General features: G+C 41.8%; 4 protein-coding genes across 5 annotated transcripts; all 4 read right to left on the minus strand.

Annotated features, from left to right (window-relative positions):
• Positions 1-222: 222 nt before the first annotated feature.
• On the minus strand, positions 223-1,957 carry LOC116210364 (ubiquitin-conjugating enzyme E2 20). Its single transcript, XM_031544231.1, has 6 exons — positions 1,552-1,957; positions 1,227-1,254; positions 925-1,152; positions 765-828; positions 605-664; positions 223-476 (listed from the first exon to the last, which is right to left on the minus strand). Exons 1-6 carry the CDS (start codon positions 1,671-1,673, stop codon positions 427-429), a joined length of 552 nt encoding a protein of 183 aa, XP_031400091.1. The 5' UTR covers positions 1,674-1,957; the 3' UTR covers positions 223-426.
• A 764-nt stretch (positions 1,958-2,721) lies between these two features.
• Positions 2,722-5,739, minus strand: LOC116209890. 2 transcript variants are annotated; one of them, XM_031543636.1, is made up of 8 exons: positions 5,429-5,739; positions 5,249-5,318; positions 5,033-5,114; positions 4,869-4,930; positions 4,175-4,455; positions 4,065-4,098; positions 3,848-3,979; positions 2,722-3,136 (listed from the first exon to the last, which is right to left on the minus strand). In XM_031543636.1, exons 1-8 carry the CDS (start codon positions 5,474-5,476, stop codon positions 2,946-2,948), a joined length of 900 nt encoding a protein of 299 aa, XP_031399496.1. In that variant the 5' UTR covers positions 5,477-5,739; the 3' UTR covers positions 2,722-2,945. The 2 variants fall into 2 exon arrangements, with proteins under 2 accessions (XP_031399496.1, XP_031399497.1); XM_031543637.1 differs by having other exon boundaries at positions 3,848-3,967; positions 5,429-5,738.
• A 1,989-nt stretch (positions 5,740-7,728) lies between these two features.
• On the minus strand, positions 7,729-13,427 carry LOC116211837 (magnesium-chelatase subunit ChlD, chloroplastic). The gene is made up of 15 exons (XM_031546365.1): positions 12,994-13,427; positions 12,625-12,803; positions 12,374-12,458; positions 11,985-12,301; positions 11,785-11,908; positions 11,227-11,319; positions 10,658-10,753; positions 10,380-10,514; positions 10,020-10,220; positions 9,613-9,768; positions 9,235-9,342; positions 8,873-9,007; positions 8,602-8,760; positions 8,050-8,170; positions 7,729-7,964 (listed from the first exon to the last, which is right to left on the minus strand). The coding sequence occupies exons 1-15, from the start codon at positions 13,297-13,299 to the stop codon at positions 7,879-7,881; spliced, it is 2,301 nt and encodes a 766-aa protein (XP_031402225.1). The 5' UTR covers positions 13,300-13,427; the 3' UTR covers positions 7,729-7,878.
• Positions 13,428-14,220: 793 nt separating this feature from the next.
• On the minus strand, positions 14,221-24,528 carry LOC116212432 (DDT domain-containing protein PTM). The gene is made up of 9 exons (XM_031547049.1): positions 22,697-24,528; positions 21,988-22,599; positions 20,358-21,402; positions 19,528-19,816; positions 19,321-19,445; positions 18,480-18,997; positions 18,034-18,062; positions 15,260-15,943; positions 14,221-15,006 (listed from the first exon to the last, which is right to left on the minus strand). Exons 1-9 carry the CDS (start codon positions 24,229-24,231, stop codon positions 14,738-14,740), a joined length of 5,106 nt encoding a protein of 1,701 aa, XP_031402909.1. The 5' UTR covers positions 24,232-24,528; the 3' UTR covers positions 14,221-14,737.
• Positions 24,529-24,624: the final 96 nt, after the last annotated feature.

Consider the following 24,624-nt stretch of genomic DNA (forward strand, 5'->3'; position numbering starts at 1 on the left):
ATCAATTTTGTCACAAGGATTTGCGAGTATATTGCTCTGTCACTGTTTGACATCCAGTGCATATATAGCCACTTTTATTTTATTTTTTTCGTTTGCCGATTCCATAAGCCCATGAGCATAGTACATTGAACACGAATTCTCTTTGCTTAGTCGAAGGTGAAGGTGAGTTTGGCCGGGAACAGTCATCCTTTGCAACATAGAGAGGGATAGAAAGGGCGAAAGTATATGAAAACAATCCTCATATCATTCCATTATGTATCCTCCAATGTCAACAACAAATGGATTTGTTACATCAGCCACCACACCAGTGAAGGGCAAAAACCTTTAATAGAAGCATAAGAAAATGAATCCTAAAAGTAAAACAGCTCAAAGTCCATGGGACTGTAGAAGTTCAGTCATTGATGGTCCATGCCGTTCTCTGGACTCTTAAGCAGCGCTTGGAGGTTTGTACAGCTTCTCCACCATCTTCCTATACTCTGCAAGTTGAACACAGAACAACGATCAGACACCTCTTCTCTGTAACTTGACCGCATGGGCGGCAATCGCTAATTCACAATTCGAACTCAGTCGTAATTATGGAAAGGAGGGGAGGACAAGAGCTTACCTTCCTGGTTGCTCCATAGCTGTGCTGCCTGAGGATTCAAAGGAGAGCTCGTGTTTGGTTCTGATGTCACAGGCAATATTTAGCACGGATTAGCTATGAAGACTTTCCGAATGGATTTTGTACATCATCCCATACAACAATATACAACAAAATACCATACCTCCAAGCAGACTCTGGATAGACAGTAATATGGTTCTGACATCATAAGCGGATGACCACTTATCCTGCAAAAACATGGGATAAATCAAGTTAGGGGGCTGATAATTCTTGGGTATGCCATAACTTCACCATCTGGAGCAAATGGATATTCGAATTGTTACCTGAAGAATGTCCAAGCATATGTTGCCGTAAACATCCACGTTCGGGTGGAAGCAAGCGGTCTCAAACTTCACCTTAGGAGGCTTAAACGGGTAATCATTCGGAAAGGCAAGGGAGAGCTTGTACTCCGTGCCTTCAAAGACTGTGTCTTTGCTTCCAGTAATTGTGCCTTTCCAGCAGAATATATTGTCTTCCTCGGGGAATGCCGATATCCCGGGATCACCGCTCATCTGAATGGAATTGCACCGGTAAAAGAATGAGCATGCAATATGAGAACCATTTAACAAATATATACTGCGCTTACCATTAAAGCCATCAACTCTGATTGCAACCTGTTTCATAAAAGAAGCACAAGAAAACATCAGATCAGACGAGCTCAGATACAGCTTATTGCTCACACTAACAAGCCAAGAAATCGATGAATCGGGTAATCTAGTGCGAGAAAGTTTGATATCAACCCATTACTTGCAATAGCTCGTTCATTGATCAGACGGAGCATCAAATTAAATTAATGACTTACCTTTTTTTTTTCTTTTTTCAATCGGCAATTAGGGTTTCTGTTGACTGATTCAAGATTTCGCCTAAACAGAGAAAGAATTTGGGGATCGAATTCGTGCGTAAGTCAGTACCTTTTGAGAACAGATTGGGTGTCAACACTCTTTGCGGCGGGGAGAGGCTGTTTGGGGGAGGGAGCGACCGCCGGAGTGTTGCCTTGGTACCTATCCTCGGTCTGCCCATTAACGGCGGCCATGTCTGCTGTCTTCTTCTTCTTCTTCTCTGTCTTCGGATCGAATGGCAGAAGAGACCACTAGCAGGTCCGCAAGAGCAGATCGAATCGAAAAGGGCAAAGACCAAACTGGGTTTCGAACGCAGTCGCGCAGGTGAAAAGAGAAAGAGGGTGTGTGTCTGTGTGAGAAAGAAGAAGATTATCCGATGGAGGTTTCTCTTCTTCTTCCTCAACGCAACAGAGAGAGAGAGAGAGAGAGAGAGAGAGAGATGGGAGAGCGGAGATCCGAGGGGGCTTAAAAATGGTGGGGAGTGGGGAGAGGAAAGGGACGACCTTTGGCTCTGGTCATGCGCGTCGCCGCATTAGGAAAGGGTTTTTCAAAATTTTTTGACCGTTGCGAAACGGATTTGTATTTGCAGATATCACTTTCCATTTTTTTCCTCTCTTTCCAACGGCTAGTTTCCTAATTGTGCTGATTACCTTCGCCTTTATGAGAACAAACCAAACTATGTATATAACCTTGCCTTTTAATGACTGTTCTGTTCCGAAGAGTAATCTGGACCCTGTTATTAGATTCCATTATCAGCGTCGTGTCTTGTCTAACTCGAGTGAATGCAATATATACCGCATGTAATACGTATACTTGGGCCAAGAAAAAAAGTGGAACACATATCACGCGAATGCAGTATCTATCACGTGCTAATGTGCTATTACCATGCCTTCATGAGAACAAGCTATGGATAGTCCTGCCTTTAATGATTGATTTGTTCCAATGAGAACTCTGGACAAACTATGGATAGTACTGTCTTCAATGTTTGATTTGTTCCAATGAGTAATCTGGACGGGTATTATTAGATACAGTTATCCGAGTCGTGCTTTGTCTAACTCGAATTTATAAATTGTGTCTGTCTAATTAATGATTAAATGGTCGATAAAATATTTAATGAGATATTTAATTGTGAGCATTTAGTCAGTCTTCTTTGATCATTCATTCAATCTCGTCAAGTTGGCAAAGGTAAAAGGGATGATTTGTATCAGTATGGACGAGGTCGGTCCATTTTAAATCTGTAGATAGGCTCACGAATGATATTATATTAAGATCGAAAGAGAAGAGGGAGGAACTGAGAAGAGGGCTCCAACCCGAGGGCTAGACAGATCTCGGTTTTGAAACAGAGTTCGTTACAATTTACAACAAGGAAGAATCGGACTATGCTATGGTAAATCATATCAATTTCCCAGGACATATCATAATGCTAGCTACGAATGGTGAGGGCGGGCAATTTCCCCATCTGATGCTCACTGATGTACATTAATAAACCGTGCGATTCTGTTGAAAAATATAGGACACATGGTTGAACTGAATTTGATGACCTCTCTCATCCATTCTGGTGCGACCCTCTCGTATGTTCCCAGTGACTGGACTGTATACATCAGCTCCACTTCCCCGGACGCTTCTTTATCTGCCCATGTTAGAGTGAAGGAGTAGCCTGTTGTACAAGAAAACACACCGAAACTTTAGACATAAAAATTATTGGGGCTCATGTAATGCAGTCTCCAAATCGGAGATATTCTGTGACTTGACATCGGTGGAACAAGAACAGTTGCCATCGGCAGAAATCAAAAGACTAAAGATAAGACATGCTTATGCACATCAAATTTACGTTTAGATTTCCCTATTCCACTTCTAAAACGAGGCTGGGAATGAGGAAGACCAAGTTTGAAACTCCTGAAACCATATGCTTCCAGTTAGCACTTCCCCACACAACCATCCATATAAAAGCTCTTAAGGAATAACCACTAACTGATTTCAGATTCCAATTTAGGCATTTTATTTTGCAGATATACAATCAAAACCATTCGGACATAATAAAAGTATTCCTTTCTTCATTCAAGATGTTTTTGCAACATTTTCTGTGTCACTATAATTCTAGGAGGCAGGTGAAGACTTAAGCTTCGTCCTCCCAACTGAAAAAGTCAATGACTGTACCTAAATATGGGGAATGGTCCCTTCCATCAACCTTAGAAAACATTCAAATTATAATGATTTCTTTCCCAGCTATTACAGTATAGAAATTCATCAATTAGCATGCGTTAATTGTATAAACATACACAACATGACCTCAACTGGTCATAGGACAATGAGAAGGGAAATATAAAATTATGCATAGCAAAGCTCATCTTGTAATTGAACACTTTACCACTTGATTCATGAAATGCTGAAATGCAGATTCCGGCCACCTGAGTAGCAACTGAAAATTGCATGCCCAGTGTGTATTGAATGAGCGCTTGAAACAAGCACTTGCAAGTGGACTTATCATCTGTACAATCACCTATATATATGAGTAAAAGAGGATCATGCATGAATATACAAGTGCCAGCCAAGAGAGACTAGTGAAAATATAAAATGACATATACCTGGTTCTTCAGTAGCTCTTGTGCAGCATTGTGGCTGGATGTATACCATAAGCTGTCAGTGACAATAGTAAGAAAGATTCATTGGTTTAGAATATATGGGACTTCAATACCTGCTTAGCCTCTTCAGGGGCACCAGAGGATGAGGTTTCTTTGAAGGAAATGTTTTCTGAATCTTCCTGCACAGCTTCCCGTTGGCCATTTTCTTGAGTCACCAGAACGATCTCTCCACTACTCTCAGGAGGCCTACTACGCTTTCTAGATCTGGTCATAGGGCCATCGGACATATCTGACCTTTTTTGCGAAGTATGGTCATTTAGCTGCCCTCTCTCACCATCAACCCTCTCCTTTTGAAGCTTATGGAGTTTCTCAACTTCCTGAGAAAGTTCTTTATCTGCGAGAAGAAGATTAATCTACTTAACAATGAGTGAGCATCGAAGAGCACAAGCATTAAAATCTGATATTGTACTCTCACAGAATGATATCTCAATCCTCTGACCATAGATTACAAGTCTGAAAGCCAATAACAAGATTATCAGGTAATATTATGCCAATCCAATAACGAAAGAAGTTGCCCATAGAAGTCGAACAAGTTTCTTCAGATGATAACACCCAGTCAATTAACCAAAGACTTCAAGTATAGAGACACATAAGCGGCTACATTTCAGCTTTTATCTGAGACATTAGACGTACCAGATTGACGATAAGGACAGAGAAAAAAAATGACGATTATCAAAGAACGATAAAGTGGAGAGCCACCAGTAACATTAAAATAAACAAGTGGTTAAATGATATGTGGTAGCTTACTCTTATGGATTTCTTCCATCAAAAGCTTCTGGTAGTCCAAGCTTTGGTCATCCACAGAAGGCCTGAAATATGTTTGCCCCCACTAAACATTCAGTCTAAAGAGTTCGGTCGCATCACGAGAAGAGAAAAAAACAAGACTTGCAGCACAGGTTTAGGATCCATGCCTAGTCGAAGAAATCAAGTCGTTTAATTTCGCATGCAAACGGTCGTTTTCATCTTTCAGGTGTTGTATCAACTCCTCCGCAGCTGCAACACCGTAATTATCGAAGAAACAGTTCAATACCCCCGACAAGATTAAACCACCGGGACCCCATACCATCCGACAGAAGAAACTACAAGTTCGAATCTTGAACAAACAAATTGCTAAAAGAAACACAAACCGGCCATATAATTAATGAACTTCTCTTCCTGATCCTTGTTGAGCTGCTCCAGCTCACCGAATTTCCTCGCCTACAAACCCAAGAAAAATCCCGCAATCGAGGTAAATTCATCTTCCAGTGCTTCAATCCTAGCCCAAAGAAATTTCAACACAATGGGACAGAAAAATGTAATACGCCTACCTTCAGTTTGGTGTACTTGTCGTAGAGCTTAGCGTACAGAGGCTCCATCCTGCAGCACCACAGAGAAGGAAGAATACGGCACTACTCGGAACCCTAGAGTGTGGCGGTGAGCTCGAAAGCTGTACGACCCGAACTCAGTAGACTGGACACGAGATCGCTCGGGCGACGAACCGCCGACAGTCTGACGGCGAAGATAGAGGGGGGGTGGTTTGGTTTGAGAAATAGGCGGGAAAATTAGGAATTCAAAAGGAGTTAGAGCACTGAGGACGGTGACGGAGGAGGGATCGAGAGAGACGATGAGGAAAAGAGCAGGATGAGGGGGGGGGGGCTACGATCCAGTGAGGTGCGTCCTACCGGATATCATGCTCTCAGCCAGTTATGTGGTCTCGTTCAGGGAGAGTTATCCGGTGGTCTGAGGTCTTCAGCAGCTGTTTATCTGTAACAAAATCGTCGTGCCACGTGTCCCGCGATGATTTCATCGGACTTAATTGACAGTATGGTCCCTGAAGTGAAAGATACACCCCGCACGTGCAATTAGTCCCTAAAGTGCTGTTTGGTTGGGCGGAATGGCAAAGCGAATCCGGTCCCAATTCCCTCGGAATGAAGAAGCCCACGTTTGGTTGTCCGATTGGTCTCAGAATCGAGATTCCGCGACATCCCTAATACCGCACGGAAGGAGAATAACCAATTCCACCAATCTGCTCAGATTTGCAAATCTAGACCCGTGAGGAATGGGGGAAAAAAGTTATAAATCGCTGTCCTCATTCTATAGAAGCATGAAAGGAATCATCCGGACGCAGAACAAAAGCATACTTGAGTTAACCGAGTTTGTAACAGACCACCTAACGATTCATCAAAATAAAAATAAAAATAAACAGAACACCTACTGCACCTGCGATAACGACATCGAAATAGACAATCTACAAACCGTAACTCAGTCATCAAGCTCAAAACGACAAATGAGATGGTGACTTGGGAAACGTGTGTTTTTGTTGTGTAGTGGGTAGAGTTAAAATCAAAATCATGATTCTAAAATCTGATCATGAAACCAAACGGGTCCTATAATTTCACTTTGAATATCAATGGAACATAAAAAAGACATAAATGTTCAGTGATCAACCCTCTGCTATTAATATGTACTGAAAAAGACTTTTTTTTTTTTTTTTTTGCCTTAATATAGTCTACAACCCACACTTGAAAATTGCAACATCTAATTCTAAGACGAGGCCGTTCCTCGATATTAACTCGAAAACACAGACATCTCCCTCACGAGGAAAAGCCCTCCTTGGTGAATTTCGCCCAAACATATGGAAAACTTGCCTCTGCAATAATAATAGTATAACTTCACCGGCCAAGATTCGTAAAAAAATTCTGAGCTTCACGGGCAACACACCCTCTACTGCACCGAATCCATCTTCATGAATTTTTCAACTATAGTCTGCGGAAACCATTCCTGTGAATCAAATTTCAATTTAAGAGCCTCACTGGAAGAATTCCTAACGGGACTTAATCACCTTTTCTGCAGCTAGTTAAAAAGAAATAGATGAAGTCCTCTGCAGCAGTACACATTGAACTTCACAGCAGTGTCGCATCTTTCCGTTCGGGATATTCCAATTTAGGCTTAAGAGTACGTGCAATTGCCGGAGCTCCATGGCAACTGAGCTTGGCAGGTGGTTCGAATTTTACCGCTTTAGAATGCTGAGAAGAGCATTGCCGGCTTTGCTTATTACTCCTCTCTCTCTCAAGGCTTACGATCCCCGACGGTTTCAAATGAAGCTTCACATTTGGGTTGATACGGGATATCATATGTTTTGCTGAAGTTTATACAAAATCTTTCAAGTGAAGCTGGTATTAATGGCATCACGGCTGACACCCGATTATGTAAGTCAAAACATGGGAATAAATCTTTTTTAAAAATCGTTCAGCTTCGTGATGTAGTTTCATGAGAGACCGGCAAAAGACTTTCTTGTTATACATGGGACTCTTGTTCTTTTGGCCATGATAGATTGGACTCAGTTGAGATTCGATCATTTGCACAAGCTATGAAGCCTGAAAGCCAAGGCTGAAGCCAAAACCGAAAACTCTACAGCCTACGATCAGATTTTCCGGAGATAATCGATGACTTTCATTTTGTGGTAAGTGGGGTTTCACATCCTAGCACCAAGTCATGCGCCACCGGCTACAACCTTCCTCCTAGACAACAAGAGCTGGTTGTCTAGATCACAAGGCTCGGATTTGATAGCTAAGCGATAAAATGCAGGGTCCGACAGTTGCTCTTTTCAGAAGTTCTCCGTGGCAACTCAAGAAGGCTAGGCTGACATTACCGTATAAACTCATATAACTTGAAGAGACAAAATAATTGGCGTAGGAAAAAAATGCTTATACACCGAAATTACAGGATATCACAGCTTGGATCCGTCTCATTTAATACAAAACCCACCCCTCCGGATTTAGGAACTTTTCAAAGCGGACAGAGCTTCTTTTGTGGTGGCTGAGATAACGGCATCGGAAGCATTTGGCAGATAATAGTATTTTCCTGCACAACACTCGCCCTTCTAAGATAGTGCTGAATTCCTCAGATTAATGATAATAATAGAAGCTAGCATTCAGTCCTGACAAACCTTGAGCAACTCTGGCTATCTCCTTGGCAAAACCAGTCGAGACAAATTTGTTCTCGGTGTCTATAATGAGGAGTGACATTCTGGATTTGTATATTTTTCCAGCCACTTCGAGAATTTCATCCTTCATAAAGCCAGGAGATGAGGAACTTTCTCATTTATCATCATTGTGCTATTGCAGTAAATTGTCGATGCTTAAACATTAATGGCAGAACATTGATATCAATCATTTCAGAGTAACGGATAAGTCATCCAAAGGCATAATTTTGAAACTACATCAGGTTGGTGACAGGATACTTTGGCTGATTCTGCTCTCAAATTAACCGAATTTGCAAAGTAAAAATTGAACTGTCTAATTGTTCTTTCCGGAAATCAGCCATTTCATTCCAAAGGCATAGGTTCATGTTACTGAATGGTTAGCAACAACAAAACCAATTGTTTCAAATAACTTTATATAACTCTAAGAATCCTGGTGAAGTCATGAAGCGAAAGCTTGGTAATTTGGTTCTGAAAACTAGTATATCAATGTGTCAGATCACAATGCTGAAAGATTACCTTCAACTCTTGTGCAGAAGGCCTTGGAGCATCATTGGCAGCAGCCTCAGGATCAGTTGATCTCTTCAATGATATATTTGCTCTACCATCAGTTAATACGACAATCATCACACGCCCGACATCACCACTCTTCTCTGCATTCAAGCCAACCCTGACAGCCTAAGCAATACAGTAGCGATTTCCATAGTCAGTAAATGGGACAGTCCTAAAAAAAAAAAATAGAGATGTTAACAATGCTAATTAGAGGCACTTATCAATCAATCTACATTACCGTGGTAAGACCATGAGCTAAGGGTGAACCTCCACCACAAGGGAGTCTCTCTAGACGTTTTCTTGCCATTGCGATCGACCTTGAAGGAGGAAGTAGGACTTCAGCGGCATCACCACGGAAAGGAATGATAGAAACCTGTTGAGAAATTCCAGGAGCAGAATGTTGATAGTGGGATGATGAGCATAAAGTTAAAAAGCTGAACCAATCTCAATTTGGTAGATCCACTAATAAGTAAACACGATTGCAAAATTTATTATTAGAGCAGAAATAGAAGTTAAACTGCAAATTAGTGGATCTGCCAGCTAAAGGTTCAAGGCCATGCTGTCCTTGAATTTTACTCAGCTCAAAACTCATCCTTTTACCTGATCCCTGCTTGTGTAGCTCTCTGCCAGCAATTTAAGTGCAGCACCTTTTGCATTTTGCATTCGGTTCAAGGCCATGCTCCCACTTGCATCAACCACGAATATTACCTGCCATGCAATTCACTCTTAAGATGATCATTTTCCCCATCAAAACTGGTTGGTAGGTTTGCAATTGCATGATATGTTCTATTCTGTCCCCAATATCCTCTAGTCTTTGCAAAAACTAAAACTTAAACCTCATTTCTGGAAGTCCCATAATTTATTCTGTCAGAGCAATGGAGAACTACATAAGGCAGCTTTCTCGACAAGAAATATGGGACTCCTTTAGAGGTGGTGAATTCGTTTGCAAGAGTATTACTTAGAGAAAGAGATTAATACCAATGCTCCGGCTTTTCTAGCCATACGCTTTGCCCTCATATCAGCTTTCTCCACAAATACTTTCCTGCTTTTCTGCACATCCTTCTCCCTACGTAACTTCTGATACGGGGCAGCTGCTCTTAAGGTTGCATCAACAGCAAGCCTCTTCACAGGACCCTGAAATAGATAGTTCATTTCGATCAACCGATACTACACTCTTGTATGGGAACAAAAATCAACTAGATTGGTCTCAGAAATGAATGCCAAGTTTCCTTCACTTTGTGAAAGGTCCATTGAAAAGAACGTAAAGGAATAAGTTCAACACGTATATTTTCAATATATAAAATTTTCGGTTCCCAAAATAATTTAACAACTACTGGAAGGTGAAAAAAGGCCTATTGGACCTACTGGAGGCAGGAATAACTAACCTTCGGAAGCATGGGCTTTATATAACGACCTCTGTCCTCAGAGAAGATAACATTCTTTGCTCTTCCAGCCTTCCCTCGGCGTCTCTGTGCTTGCTGCGCGAAGAATAGAAGCTTCTCGTCCACCAGACCCCCTTCAGCATCAAAGATGAATTCCTCAGGTATTTGTTCTTGCTGCTGTTCATTCTCTTCATCTTTGTCATCCTGGTGACAGATGACATAGCATCTTTAGCCTAATGATTCCCTAATTGCAGTTGAGTGCAGAAACACATCTAATCGAAAAGAAAGAAAGGATTATACATGGTACTTAAGAGACTAAAATGAGGTAGAGTTGACTTGATCTAGCTTAGCACAGGCACAAACCTCTTGATCTTCCTCCTCATTTTGCTCCTCCCCAGAATCTTGATTTTGTGGAGGGGGTGGAGGTGGAGGTTGTTGGTTCTGCTCTTCTGGTGGTTTCTCTACTAGGATTGAACGAGGAAGAATCACTAGTTCCACCTGCAATAAAGTTAACAGGTACTTTTTATTACTCATACTAACAAAATGTAGGACATACTAAGTGCTCATCTTAAGCATCAAAAAGTCACTGCTCAAAATTCACGCCCTCTATACAGGCAGATAATACTTCAGAAGAAACTTACTGCTTTTTTCAGGTCATCTACATTGACCTTTTCACGACCTTCTATAGCAGCCAAGCATTTTGCAACTCGAGCTGCATATAGCTCAGCTCTGTGTCCCTGCAATTCACAGACTTCGTTATAGGTATGTGATACAGCTTAGAGTAGGCAAATTCATTAGAAGAGAAAGAATGTCGCAGGATATAGTCTAAAAGAAATTCATTCCAATAAAAGAAACCACCTGTCCACAGATGAACAGAAAATGTAACAAAAAGGGGACCTATCTATAATTTGGCTGTAGTTAGAAGGCATGATTGATTTGTCATTTCAGCTTTGGCTACTAACGTGTCACCTACTGCACTTCCTGAGATAGATCTTAGCTCGTGTTTTTAGGGAAATTTTAGCAACATCGATCATTTGAGAGGTTAGGGGTCTGGTGTGAGCTCAGCTTAGGCTTCGTCTTTTCTAATGTGGCAGTAAAAGGCAAGTCGAAGTCCAGTGCTACACTTGTCATTTGTCACTTCTTAAAATGAAAATATGGAGTAAAAAAAGAATATAGCAATTCAAGAAAAACGGAGTCTAAGTGTAAGAACCTGGCAACCACCTCGAAGGGCTTCCATGACCAGGTACTTCAGTTGATCTCTGCTGATGGTGACATCCTTCAAATATTCTCGGGCCAAAATAATCTGCAATGCATGGATATATAAGAATATTAATCACCAACCATGGTAGAAATCACATGGCACATATCATACGCTGGCAACCAAAAACATATGTAACTTAATGAACTTGCAAATAATGTGCATTGAGAAGAGAGCAATATATAATTGGGTGTTAACAAGGAATAATGCAAACATGAAAATATCCAATACGATGAATTCTCTTTACCACATTACAGTGCTGAAACTTTCTAGACAACCTGACTCGAATTATTACTGACCTACACAGTGAGGACAACAAATTCCAAAATAAGCCAGTCCTTAGAGTAGTATCTTAATGTGAGATCTTTTACAGTGATCCATTCTGTTCCTGAAGAGGAACAATCATGAGCCTTGCTGCAGATCCCCTTAAGCATTAAGTAAGCTAAAGGGGAAACAAAAAGGAGCAAGCTTTTGCAGCTAAAGAACAAGCACTCAGCAAAAGTGTGTTACCTGAGTCTTTGCATAGTCTGTATCCTCCTCAACCATTTTAAACACATTGTCAGTGCGCTCCTGAAATTTGATAGCAATTTCAACAGCAGCAACACGATCTTCAAAACTCATAGGAAGATCTGCGCTGCAGCATGAATGTGTCATCAATGGAAAAATGATGAAGGAAAAAAGAACCAAAGAGCCGTGTGCAGGATGTATACCTCAAATTAATTGCAATACGATCTAGAAGGTGTTCACGGACAGCCCCTTCTTCTGGGTTATAAGTAGCAATCAGAAGTGGCTTGCACGGATGTTTAAAGCTGATTCCCTCTCGCTCAACAGTATTTACTCCTTCAGTTAACACATTAAGAAGCAAACTGCTGATACCCTCATCTAAAAGATTGATTTCATCAACGTAAAGAACTCCTCTATGAGCTTCAGCGAGAAGGCCAGGCTGGAAAACAGTTGTGCCTGTCTTGACTGATTCCTCAACATCAACAGAGCCAAGGAGCCTGTCCTCAGTGACCCCAAGTGGAATCTGGATGATGGAACGACTGGGTCAAATTCACATAGTTGTCTCACTTAAGAAGGATATAAACGAGAAGAGTACCTGAACAAAGGGAGATCTGATGATCTGCGTCTTAATGTTACCAGCAGAATCATACTGCAGTCTTTCGACAAGTCCATCCTCCCACCTACAAAATATCAACGAAATAATAGAAATTACGAGTAGCATAGCTTGCAGCTTACTCGAAGTCTACATCGAGTTGAGAATTTCCTTCCAAGTTCCAATCACAATTCAGAACACGCAATTATGGAATCAAGCACTAGACGAATAGTATATGCAGCATATCAACATACTCTTCCGGGCAGGATGGATCTGCATTGGACATCGAACCGACAACCTCTTCGATGGGTGGCAATATTGCGTGCAATCCGCGAGCCATCACTGTCTTGGCCGTGCCCCTTTTGCCAGAGATAGCAATCCCTCTGATCTCACGGTCAATCGCCCCAAGCAACAGAGCAGTTTTAATAGCATCCTGCACACAGCCATTGCAGATTAGAACCATCACCGGCATCATGGTGTCCATCAAGGTTCAGTCCAGACCATTCACGCCGAGGAACCATCAAATGCAAAGCATCATACGCATTCAAGCGAAACTTCAGCATGAAGATATTCGAATACTCCAACGCCGGAGAGAGGGAAAGAGAGGGAGAGGAGGCATTTACCTGTCCAACAACGGCAGCCAGCGGGAAGTACTGCCTCCCGTAGGGGGTGATCTCGTCAAGCTGCTTCTCCTCAGCAGTGAGCACGGCGCCGTTCCCGGAATCCAAAGCCGCCGAGCTGCGGACCTTGCGAATGCGGAAGCGTGTGCAAGCTCCTGGCCTCAGCTGCCTCGAGTGGGAGAGCAGGGGAGGCAACCGGAGGGCGAAGGGAGGGAGGAGGGAGGAGCGGAGGCGGGAGAGGGACGTCGAAGTGGTACAGGGATGATGATGATGGCAAGGAGCTGCTGCCGTCGGCGACGAGAACGCCATCGGCGATGGCGAGAGATGGGATGAGCTGAGCTCTGATGGGATTGGCTTTCCTTATCCGTTGAAGAAAGCACAACTGCAGTGAAGTGAGCGAGAGCAGTTCGGGTCGGGTGGTGGAATTGGGGCCGTTAACTCCACGCGCCGAGCCCTTGAAGATGCGTTACCGCTCCTTATTATTTCTGTTTTGGAAATCTTTAAGCCGGAGAAAATTTCCACTGATGGCACCTGATTAATTATTGTTAGCATTATTATTTTCAACTGGCAATTTTCAGTAATTAACCAGAGATAATTTTCTAGTCTCAATTTTTCATATCTTGGATGATTTTTTGTTTGTTTAGATGATTGTTATTATCAACTTTGTTGTATGGTGTATAATTCAAGTATTGTGAGTAGAGAAAACCTACATTCTTTCAATAGATTGACTCGGTTCAAACCGAATTAGTCAAAGAACAATGGACTAACGTAAACTGAATTACACATCCAAAAAAAAAAAAAAAAAACCCCTTCCTAAGTAAGGTTCAAATAAGAACCATCACTTGGACATGCTTCTTCATTTTTGAGCTATTTTGAACTGCTCCCGAAGCTTTCTTTTACTTGCTCTGAACGAGATCGAGTTGAGATACGGTCGTAAGATGCAACTAAACCTCACCATAGTGATCTCACATTATAGAGGAAGTACGTTTAAAGCGTTCCCACCGAAAAAAGGCTATCTTGGAACAAAGATTTTCAAGAACCAGACTTTATGCACTGGAGTCCATCAAGATCCAGGTTTCCAGAGTTGAATCCACAACTCCAACTACGATCAACAGACCGGCAAACTGCCAGTACAAATGACACGATTACACAACTCAATACAGATCCGGAATAAGTAATAAATAGTTAGATATCGACCCGCAGAGGACTTGAAATTTCAAGAAACACGAATAAGAGAAGGCTCATCACGCATCGAGACTTTTTAAAGGCAGGCAGAAGTGAAGGTTCAGAAAAAAATCCGATCAATCACCCAACTTCATACAGGCCAAACCTCCTATCCACTCAACATGAATCCCCTTCAACAAACAAATATTATTCTCTTTTTTTCCCATCTAATGTAAAACGAATCGTCCTAAACTGCCACAAATATCATCCACTGCATATTTGTCGATACTTTACAGATATTAATCCTAAACCTACACCACAGTTCGACCGCAAATACAACTATGTTAATAGGCTCCCCAGCTTATCCCATCTATACATTTTCCAGTTACCTGTGTCCTAATCAAAGCCGCTTAGTGCCCGCAACGCTGAGGAGTAGAGTCGACAACGTCAGAGTCAGCAACAGCTACAGTCAGAGATCTTGGCTCTGTCCCTCCCGCATCACTGAAGACAGAGAAGGGATACCCTGATGCTTTCTTTGGGTAATCAATACAATGAATGATCTATCTACGTCTTCGATCAATGCTCAGCCCTGAGATGGAGAAGTCCTCTGCTTCTTACTCATGGGTAATCCTTCTTCAGCTTCCAAGTTTGATTTTGATCGAAGTGACGAGTCGTCCTCCTGCCCATTAACATCCACACACAACTCGACTATAGAAATGTTCTGCACGCCAGGGAAATGTGATTGCCAGGGACAGACCGGGGGACTTTTCCCACGGCACACACGGCACCTGAACCCCATCACCCGCTGCATTTTCTCAAGGTCGAGCCCGAATGCGTCTCCATGGTACCACCCTGCATCGCAAGGAAAAGGTATGCAATCAACTGCAAGCACGTTCTGGCTATAAACCAATACTTCACTTAAGCATTCCAATTAATAAAATATGGAAGGCATAAAGAACAGTATCAGTTTTTAGTTAATGACGTGACTTATTTTCCGTTATCTGTCTGCCAGAAGAAATGCACTGAGCAGACACAGCTACTTCCTATTGTGTGTTCAGAACTAAGAAAATATTACGGTAACAGTTCTGAAGAGCCAAATGCTCACCTCCGCAGATTTCGCAGGCAATGTAACTAGACTTTGAGGTGCGGCTACCTTCACCGCAGAGGCTGCACTTCACTTTATCACGCCTAGCAGCGGTTGAATGATCATAAGGAGAAAATATGCTTTTCTTTCTAAAATTTGTTACCCTTTTATCATCCGCGGCTCGGGATAAATGGAGACCATTGAGCCAGTAACTATAACATGCCTGTGTTCTCTTCCTTTGGCATGATTTTTCATTCTTCTTTCTCTTGGGGGCTCCTCTTTTGGACTTTTTCGGTTTTCCCTTCTTGCGTCCTTTGCGGATCTTCCTTTGCACTGCCACGTACTTGGCTGCCTGCCTAGCTGAACGACGGAGAGGAAGCTCCTCTGAAACTTCTTTACCCTTTGTTGATTGACCCAGTTTCTTACCGATCTTGGCTCTTTTGCCACGTAATTTCACAAGCCTGCTCTTCGCAAGGGACCTTTTGTAATTCTGTGGCTGTGATTTTGCTCTATCTGTGATGAACTTTGCTTTCTGGTTGCCTTTCCCAACTTTGCCCTTAAACGGACCAGCTTCTTCATGGCCTTCGCCAGTCCTTTCAGTGGTGTTCTTCACAGCATTGTCCTGCTGGCATAGGTAGCACGCATATGTGCAGTTCGCAGCAACAGCTCTGCCAGACTTTTTGGCGTGCCACTTATGGAAAAAGCCTGAAATGATGAAACATCATTTGGTGCAAAAAGAGAAATAAAAAACGAAATAATGTTGTATATGAGAAAAATAATATCACAACAAAGACAATTATCACTGAGGGACTGCACCGCAAAATAAGATTTGTTGCAAATGCATTTAATGGTCACCCAATATCAACTCAACCGACATAATTAGAATGATATCTTTCCTCTACAAGCACTAAGCATGATGTCTATAAAGGCCTGATTCATGCAATCAATAAAAGGCGTGGTCATTTATTCTGAGAAGCTTGATCACATCTCCTAATTGACAATGAAGCGTGCGACAGCCCTGGCCCCACTTGTAACTCTCGGAAATCGATATGGTTCTAAAATCCATGTCACGGAGAAATGGCTGAGCTTCCATAAGAAGAAAGATGCATGTCACATATATGTCAGAGGTGAAAACAATATTCTTCTAATGGCAATACCCGAGGCTTCTTGTTTGTACGTTGAAGAATTATAAAGGACGGGACCATACACTTGCGAGCTATGGCTCTTCTAAATGCACAGAAGACCTCTCTCATCTCTAAGGTTCATCCGACAAACATTCAGATAAGTGTACATACGAAGGGGCTGAATTGTAAGGTTGAATGCGAGTGCATGGATTAACAATATGGATAACCCATAATAACTAGCACTATTACAAACCATGGCTTGTCATACACAGGGAATTCACTCAATAATTGGCCACCATGTATTAATATCCCACTGGATTCAAGGGTAGACTTTTTATGGGGCTATGGCCAAGGTTTGAGAAACAAAATTTGGCTTAATAATTTCAGCTGCAATATCGAGTCTACATGAATGTCTGGGAACTCAAATAGGTGAAAACCGTACAAAAAGCAATCAGTTATTTGCTGGAAGTCTAGTTCAAGGTATGAAGATTAACTGCTAGGTAATGTCTTCTTTTGAAAATCAAAATTGAATCATTTCATAAGAGCCCACTATAACTAATCTGGCTGCAACGCATTAATCTGAGGGTCTCCAATTGTTTAGATATATTTTATGCTTGAAAAATGAAACTATATGATGAAGGTCGTCTTTTTCGCTTCCAAGTTTTGATTGGACAAATAACAACCCCAAGAAAATAATACACTCAAAAATATCTCACTGCTGTACCAAGATCTTCCGGTGCTAGACTACCCATCTACAATAAATGGCAAAGGAATGTATGATCTACAATAAACCCTTGACTCTCGAAAATTTTAGAGAGGGATCACTTAAGAGAGATTCTTCCAATGTGCAAGGAAAAACTGCAAGCCAAGCTTTTAGATCGCCCTTGGCATGGTATCTAACAACAGAAATCACTTGATCTAAGATGAGATCGAAGACTCAGGTTCCACTATTAAACTGATCAATCAGAGAAGTATGACAAATTTCACAAATAATAGCTCTCCGTGTTTTGAATTTCAAGGATTGGCACTTTCCATGAATGAAAAATTGAAGAGAAGAAATATCTGACTTTCAATTTCCAGCGCCATATGGAAGTCAATCTTTTAATAAATATTCAAGATATAGTATCTGTGAGCTCCTATGTGGGAAAAGAGAGCATGCCAATATTGGCTTAGAAGATCACTTCGAAATAACTGCATATTCAAAAATAAGGGTGAACTAGAGATATTCATGTAAACTTTCCCCAAAGGTAATGACAGCAGTGTCAAATTGATAATATTAGACGATTGCCCACTCTTATTCCAAAAGTCAATCCCAAGAGATGAAAAGAAAGCTTTACAGCTAGATCCTAAGTTGAGATGAACTATTACGGACAGAAATTCCTTATTTGCAGTTATTTTCTTCTCTGTCCTTAACATAATCTTGTTAATAGTAGAACTGTTTCATGCAGCGATATAATATGCAAAAAAAAAAAAGAAGAAGAAGGAAAGGAATATAACCATCTTAAAGAACATGCAAGTATTAGATCAAGGAAAAAGGGGAAAAAATTAACCAAAACCATGAATCAATTTGTAGTATAACAACATAAGTAACTTCATGTCCAGCTTCTACGTGTCCTACAAACAACAATTCAATTGAAAGCAAAAATCTGATTCTACTGAAAGAATGCATACCTTTGCAAAATTGGCAAGTAACAGCTTCCCTGCAAAAAAGTTCAACAAAGGACAGGATCAAGATCCAGGCAGCACAAATTTAGTGAGAAAAATACAGATTATATAAGGCCAGTGTTATAAGCATAACTGATGGAAAATATGGTCAAGAGAGCTACTTTACTTTCTGGCTTCTTGGATAAGTAGAGTTACAATATCTTTTAGTGAGAATGAAAAACTCAGTTATTGGTCCATCCACGCAACTTTTTGATATTATTTCCTAAACTGTTACCGTCCGTTTGGATTGAGGGAAACAGAGGGAAAGGAAAGGGAGGGGAGGGAAAGTTGTATAGGAGTTTTTGAAATTTCTATACAACTTTCCCTCCCCTCCCCTCCCCTCCCTTTCCCTCCTAACCTAACATTAGTTGAGACTTTGGTCAATTGTCTGAGCAGTAGCAAGTATTTGGTACCTTATCGGAACATCTTTCTTACAATGCCCGCACTGACTGTATTCTGCTCTTTCTGCTCTCAAGAATAGATAATCAAAACCAGTTTCCCTGGAGAACTTCTTTCTTCTTACACCAGCCTCAAGCAGATTTGGAGAAGTCATCTTCTTTGCATGCTTCTTCTTCTTTGTATCACCAGCTTCACTGGCTTTCAAGGAACTCTTATTTGAGACCCGAGCAATTCTTTTCTCTTCATAACTTTTCAAGATATGCAGGGGTAGAAGAGCCTCATTCAGCCAATACTTCTTCCGCTCACTAGAGCCTTCCTTGATGACAGACCCATGTCTCACCACAACTTCTGGGATGACTCTTCTCTTGCCAAAATCGAGAAGATATTTTGCTCCATCAGCCTCTAAAACTTTCCTGCGTATGATAACTTTCTTAAATGCCCTAAGCGACTTTCTGAGTTCTTTGTCCATCTTGCAAAGACAGTCTGTGTTTTCAATATCATCCCACTTAATATTTGAGTCAAACTCTCTAACCTGCAAGTAGAAAGATAAATTAAGTTAATAAAATTGATGAGAGCAATAATGAGTGTGCTTAAACAGGGATTCTTTTCTTGCATAGGGCATGCAACTTGGATCTCAAAAACTTTTATAAATCCAAAAGCTGCTTTAATACTAATTAAACATACAGCCTTGTTTCAGCTAGAAAAACAATAATTCAGTTTACAGATGAGATAATGTACGGAAAGGTTTTCCAAGGAGTCCCCTTGAGACGATAAATGCGGAGATCAATGAGCGTAAGATAAACTTTTTGACCGTGAGGAGAAGGGGGAGGGAAGGAAGCCATTCCAAGTGAATACCTGGAGAGCAAGCTGTGAGATACTTGTTGACGACTCAACAGCAGCCTGCCATGCAAGATATCTACTCCTCCTTGCAAAATCAGAATTCTCAGGATATAAAATGCCCAGGATCTTCCTGCTCCCACCTATAAAATTTGGAAGTTCAAGCAAATTCAAGCAACCTAATTCACCTCAACTTACTAAAATTGAAGGACATCATTCACATACCTTCTCTGGCAGCCTTGGAAACTAAAGATCGAGGGACAACCTTCCAACTGAATAGGCGACAAGACAGCCGACCACCTCTCCAACAGAACATTCCCGGTCCAGAAGAAGCACTTGATGAGGGTTTGGAATCAGGATCAGAGAACCTGCCCCTTTTTCTGCCAGGACCAGGCTTTGAAGATGCAGATGTAGAACTTGTCACAACATGAGAAGCTGAACCGAGAACTAAAGCAGAATCCTCATATTTCGTCCACTCTTCTGAAATTGCAAGTTGGTGCAAATTTGACGCTAACTGCAAGTTGACCATTAACAAGATAACTCAAGTGATGACCATGACTAAATTAATGAATGTAGAACCAACAAGGAAGAGTACTTGACCACTTTTAGATGCATGAAGATAGCAGAGCATTGATTGCATAAGAAACAAAAGAATAACAGTGCAATTATTAATTATCCAGCCACATCCGAGTTCAACCGTGTATGGTACAATTCACGAGAAAGAATACAGAAAACTTAAAAGGAAGTGTAATCACAACTATATTCTAAGATAATACTCAGGAAAGGAATCTCAGTACGTAAATAGGGGAGAAAATGGTACCCTAATATGGATGCAGGATAAAATCAAAAGCATAAAACATGCCAAGAAAATATCAAATTCAGCAACCCAATATAAGAAATTTCATGAAAGCTCGAATCTACACCCCCATGGGAACAGATCATGGATGTATACACTGGGACAAATTCAACAAAGCAGGTATAATTCAAGCACTGCTTTTATGTGTTAAATCAATGTCAAGCCACAGACCACATAAGTCAAACAAAAGAATGATCACCTTAAGCAGCAAAGACTTTAAAGCAGCTAAATCTGATGCCTCAAGAACACTTATTCGCCATTTGTTGCTATACTGTGAATTTACCCATGGACCCAACAAAAGCCCACGCAACCGATATTCTATGGAGAGCATTCCACAAGCAACCCCTATGAAGTGGCTGTCTTTTTTCCCTGCTGATTGAAGGATAGCCAAGTCACTTTCAGATCCTTCATAGACTGTCCCCATGTACGTGTTGAATAAGCACTCAATATCATCAGCAAAAGTTCTGCAAGAGAAGCACCATCCACATTTTTCTTTTTGTGCAGCAACACTTTTGTCATTTGGCCAGTAAAACCTGTCAACATTCTTTGAAATTGTTCTCATCTGTTGTGACATTGTCCCCTCATCCGATAGTAACAAATCTTTATTTAATTTAACGTTCTCAAGTAACTCTTCAACAACAGATGCAGCCACTCTCCCAAAACCGTAGTAGTTCATATAACCAGTTCCACGCTGATCCTCTGATTCATCCTCTCTCACAGTTTCCAATGTCAGAGAAGCATCACTGGGAGCTATAGGTGATATGTTATCTTGTTTGACTGCAGATGGAATAGGTGCCAGATCCCCGTCCCTCATTTGTGATCCTGAAGTCGCTGTAATTACAGCAGAGCCTTCCGATCTTACATACAAAGTCTCCATCCCACTTGCTGGATCTCTCGCAAATCTGCCAGCATCCAAACCAGTTGGAACTCCAACAACAGAATCTTTCTCTAATGTCTTCTCATCCTCAGCATCACATATATCTCCGCATGCTAATGGATTAGGCACAGCCACTGGGGAAGAGGCAGGACGGTCTCTCTTAGAGAGTATCTTCTTCTGAGCAATACACTTCACGGAATCCACATCACTTATAGCTCCACCCAGGCCACCAGAAACATCCCATTGCTTGTAGATGGCCTTCAAGAGATCGGAATAATGTTCTGATGACTTCAACACTTCAATTACTGAAGTGAGCTCATTTTTGTGGTAAAATTTGTAAGACACCTCAGCCTCACATGAATCTGACCTGAAAGAGAAAATGAAATACGACTGTACTGAGACAAAGAAGATCGTCTGAAACATTACATCACCATATAGCATATGCACTTATGAAAGTGCTAAAATAGCCTATGGATTACAAGCCTGAAATTATTTAAAATCCACAAAGCTAAATCGTTGGGGAATAAAATTGTGTCCAGAAGTTAAATAGAAGCACGAAAGCTATAACAAACGAGACAATATCAATAATAGGGTCCAGACATAAAAAGCCATCATCACAAGGTGTTATTGGGGAGCCAGGGTTGGAAAGTGAAAATAGAAATGGCAATAAATATTCATGGTCAACAATTTTCCATTGAAATGACTCTGATAACTGCAACCCATTACAAGAAAGTTTAATGAAAATGAATTCCCCCCATCACGTCTTGCAACTCTCGACATTCATTAGCAAGCACTTTCTTCCATCCAAGTGAATGCAGCAAATAACCAAATAATGTTTCCACTTGGACTGAAAAAAGGACAAAGATTTCAAACAGAAAACACTATTATGGTTCTGAAATTGCAAACAACAAACTATTAAACACCATGATCATGACAAATTTCACCAACTTACACTAAGAGATAGCCACAACAGCTAAAGTATAGCCGGTTGTAAGGATCCGACCCCAATAACTCTGCCCCGCGAACTGGTCTACGTTGTTTCATCTGAGACTTACTTCTCTCAATAACACACTCAGGGCAGTACCAGTCACCTTCTGGCAGAAGATCACTAACAATTGCAACACACCTTGAATGGTATGCAGCAGGGCAACCGTCACAGCATATTAAACTACCATCCATCTTACAAAGGCAGCACTCATCACTGTTCCAATCAGCAGTATCATCAGTGAGCTCGTCAGGATAATAAGCTCTACCAGAATTGCCCACCGCAGCTCTCCTTTTCCTGGTAGGTTTTACACTCACACTCCGGTCAAATTCCATGTCAGGTTCAGCACCCAAAGTTCTAGCACTGAGCTCTGACCTTATGACTTCCGCTTCAATCACTTCATCGCACAAACAGTTAAGTATGTCGAGTTTCACAGAGGCAGATTGTTTACAGTAATCACTCGCCAATAATTTCAATGAACTGAGTTCAGAGAGTTTCATCCCAGAACCATGCAATAATAGATACTCAACCAAAAATTGGGGCCACGTTATCAAGTCAAGCAAATCCCAATTCAGGCTCCTGCATTCAATTTTACCGTAGAGCATATTAAGAAACATCACTAAAAAGAACAACAAAAGGTAAGAAACAATAACAGGTGAAACTTACGAAAAAGTACCTCAAGCAATGCAAAGCTGATGCAGAACCTTCACTGGAGAGATGCTCCAAATGCTTCCTCAAGGTTTGCAGAAGGGATACATGAATGCAATCAAATAATGTATTTGGACTCTCTGACCTTATGGCAGAAATGAAATCCTCCAAATCAAAGGGACTCAAAAATAGCAGTGTACTAAATGATCTCAGACAAGAATAAACAGAAAAAACATCAAAAATGGAAATCCCATCTAAATCAAGGGTTCTGGAAGAAGGAGGTAAATCCAATTTTGGCGGCGTAGCACTAATATCTTCCGGTTTCTCTTCTGTTATCACACTCACGGCAGGAGAAGAGGCCCGATCACTGACTGCTGATGATTTTAAAGAGGCCCGATCACTGACTGCGGCTGATTTACAAGAGGTCCGATCACTGAATGCTGCTGATTTGACAGTGTGAACGTCTTGATTCTTGGAAGATACTCTCCGAGCGCTTCTTCTCAGTACCGTCTCAGGAGTCCTATCCATCTCTTTTCTTTTCCTTCTCCGGCCACTTGTTCGTCTATATGCGCTTCCCAAATCACTCTGATTCACATTCTTTGGGGCATCACTAGGCTCTCGGACACCATCACTGTGAGGCAAAGAATGCATCTGATCATCAATGGCATCCAAAACTCTGGTTGGGCCATTATCCATTATATCTCCACAAAGAACCTCAACCGGAACCAAATTTGAATCTTCACATGCGAGATCACCAGAACTGGTAATTTTTCGTACTCTAGTTAGGTCACCTACCTCCGACTTAACCTCATTCAAAGTTCTCTCAGCAATATAACCATCCATGAATTTCACCTCCACGTCTACAGCAACCTCTTCATTGTTATCATCAACAGACAGAAGCGAAGTGGCTTGCCCTAACTGTCCACCAGCACCAATCTCAGCATCCTCCATCTCACTATCGATTCCTAAGTTCAAATCAAAGAGACATTCTTTCCTTTCCGAAACATCATCCTGCCTTGAATTGTCATCCAAATCGCTGGTTGCATCCAAATTCAGATCAATCCCACTATGCTTCCCGGAATTCCCCCCAGCTTCAGGGCTCAAATGAACCCCATCGTTCAAGGTAAACCCCTCATTCAAATCCAAACCAGAGTTCAAATCAAACCCTCCCCGGACGTGCCCATTGCAAACAGCAGCATCCCTTAAATTCAACTCCACAGCCTCCTCGACCGCTACATTCAGATTAATACCTCCCCTCAAATCCCCCTTAAACCCCGCATCCCCGCCTCCCTCGCCTGAATATTCATCGGAATCAGCACCCCTCAAACTAAAACCATCCGCCGAGTCACCGCACACATTACCTGACCTCGCGCGGGCCATCCGCTTCCTCCTCTGCGGCTCCTGGAAGAGCGAGACCAGCTCAGAAAGCTCCAGCTCCTCGGAATCACCGTCCTCGTAGACGACCTTGAAGAACCTGGAGGACGCGTCGTACGATTTGACCGTCCCAGAGAAAGTACCGAAACCCCGGAACGCCTTCTTCACGGTTCTGCCAATGAAATCCATCTACCGTCAGCACGGACGCGCAACCGCACAGCCCTCGGACGCCATCGCCATCGCCATCGATCGAGCTCCTCCGCAGCAATTAAAAGGAGATCCGCGGCTCTAGGTCACGAAATGGGGAGAGAAGAAGGAGATTCCCAGCAGGAGATTGTGAGAATTTGGGGGGAAATTGGAAATGGAGGAGGCTCCTCTACCCTTTCTCTCTCTAGAAGATGGTCAGAAGAGGAAGCTAGAGAGAGAGAGAGAGAGAGAGAGAGGGAGATGGCGTGCGGGGTTTTGGGAAAGTGCTGAGAGAGAGAGAGAGAGAGGGGGGGGGGGGGGGGGAGTGGGCTGGGCGTGGAGGGGATCTTTACCATTTTGAATTTTCCATTTTATTTATCGGGAAGATCAGGGGTA

The sequence above is a fragment of the Punica granatum genome, chromosome 6 (assembly GCF_007655135.1).
Source record: "Punica granatum isolate Tunisia-2019 chromosome 6, ASM765513v2, whole genome shotgun sequence".
NCBI classification, from domain to species: Eukaryota; Viridiplantae; Streptophyta; class Magnoliopsida; order Myrtales; family Lythraceae; genus Punica; species Punica granatum.

Coding starts and splice junctions, on each gene's coding strand:
- LOC116212432 (XM_031547049.1), bottom strand. CDS start 24,231: ATGGATTTCATTGGCAGAACCGTGAAGAAGGCGTTCCGGGGTTTCGGT. Junction 21,403..21,987: donor TGTTGTGGCTATCTCTTAGT/GTAAGTTGGTGA, acceptor TTTCTCTTTCAG/GTCAGATTCATGTGAGGCTG. Junction 15,944..18,033: donor TACTTGCCAATTTTGCAAAG/GTATGCATTCTT, acceptor TCATCATTTCAG/GCTTTTTCCATAAGTGGCAC.
- LOC116211837 (XM_031546365.1), bottom strand. CDS start 13,299: ATGGCGTTCTCGTCGCCGACGGCAGCAGCTCCTTGCCATCATCATCAT. Junction 12,302..12,373: donor TCAGATCTCCCTTTGTTCAG/GTACTCTTCTCG, acceptor TCCATCATCCAG/ATTCCACTTGGGGTCACTGA. Junction 8,171..8,601: donor CTTCTGCACAAGAGTTGAAG/GTAATCTTTCAG, acceptor GGCTTTATGAAG/GATGAAATTCTCGAAGTGGC.
- LOC116209890 (XM_031543636.1), bottom strand. CDS start 5,476: ATGGAGCCTCTGTACGCTAAGCTCTACGACAAGTACACCAAACTGAAG. Junction 5,115..5,248: donor GTTCATTAATTATATGGCCG/GTTTGTGTTTCT, acceptor ACGGTGTTGCAG/CTGCGGAGGAGTTGATACAA. Junction 4,931..5,032: donor GACTTGATTTCTTCGACTAG/GCATGGATCCTA, acceptor AACATATTTCAG/GCCTTCTGTGGATGACCAAA.
- LOC116210364 (XM_031544231.1), bottom strand. CDS start 1,673: ATGGCCGCCGTTAATGGGCAGACCGAGGATAGGTACCAAGGCAACACT. Junction 1,255..1,551: donor ACCCAATCTGTTCTCAAAAG/GTACTGACTTAC, acceptor TTTATGAAACAG/GTTGCAATCAGAGTTGATGG. Junction 477..604: donor GCTATGGAGCAACCAGGAAG/GTAAGCTCTTGT, acceptor TTCAACTTGCAG/AGTATAGGAAGATGGTGGAG.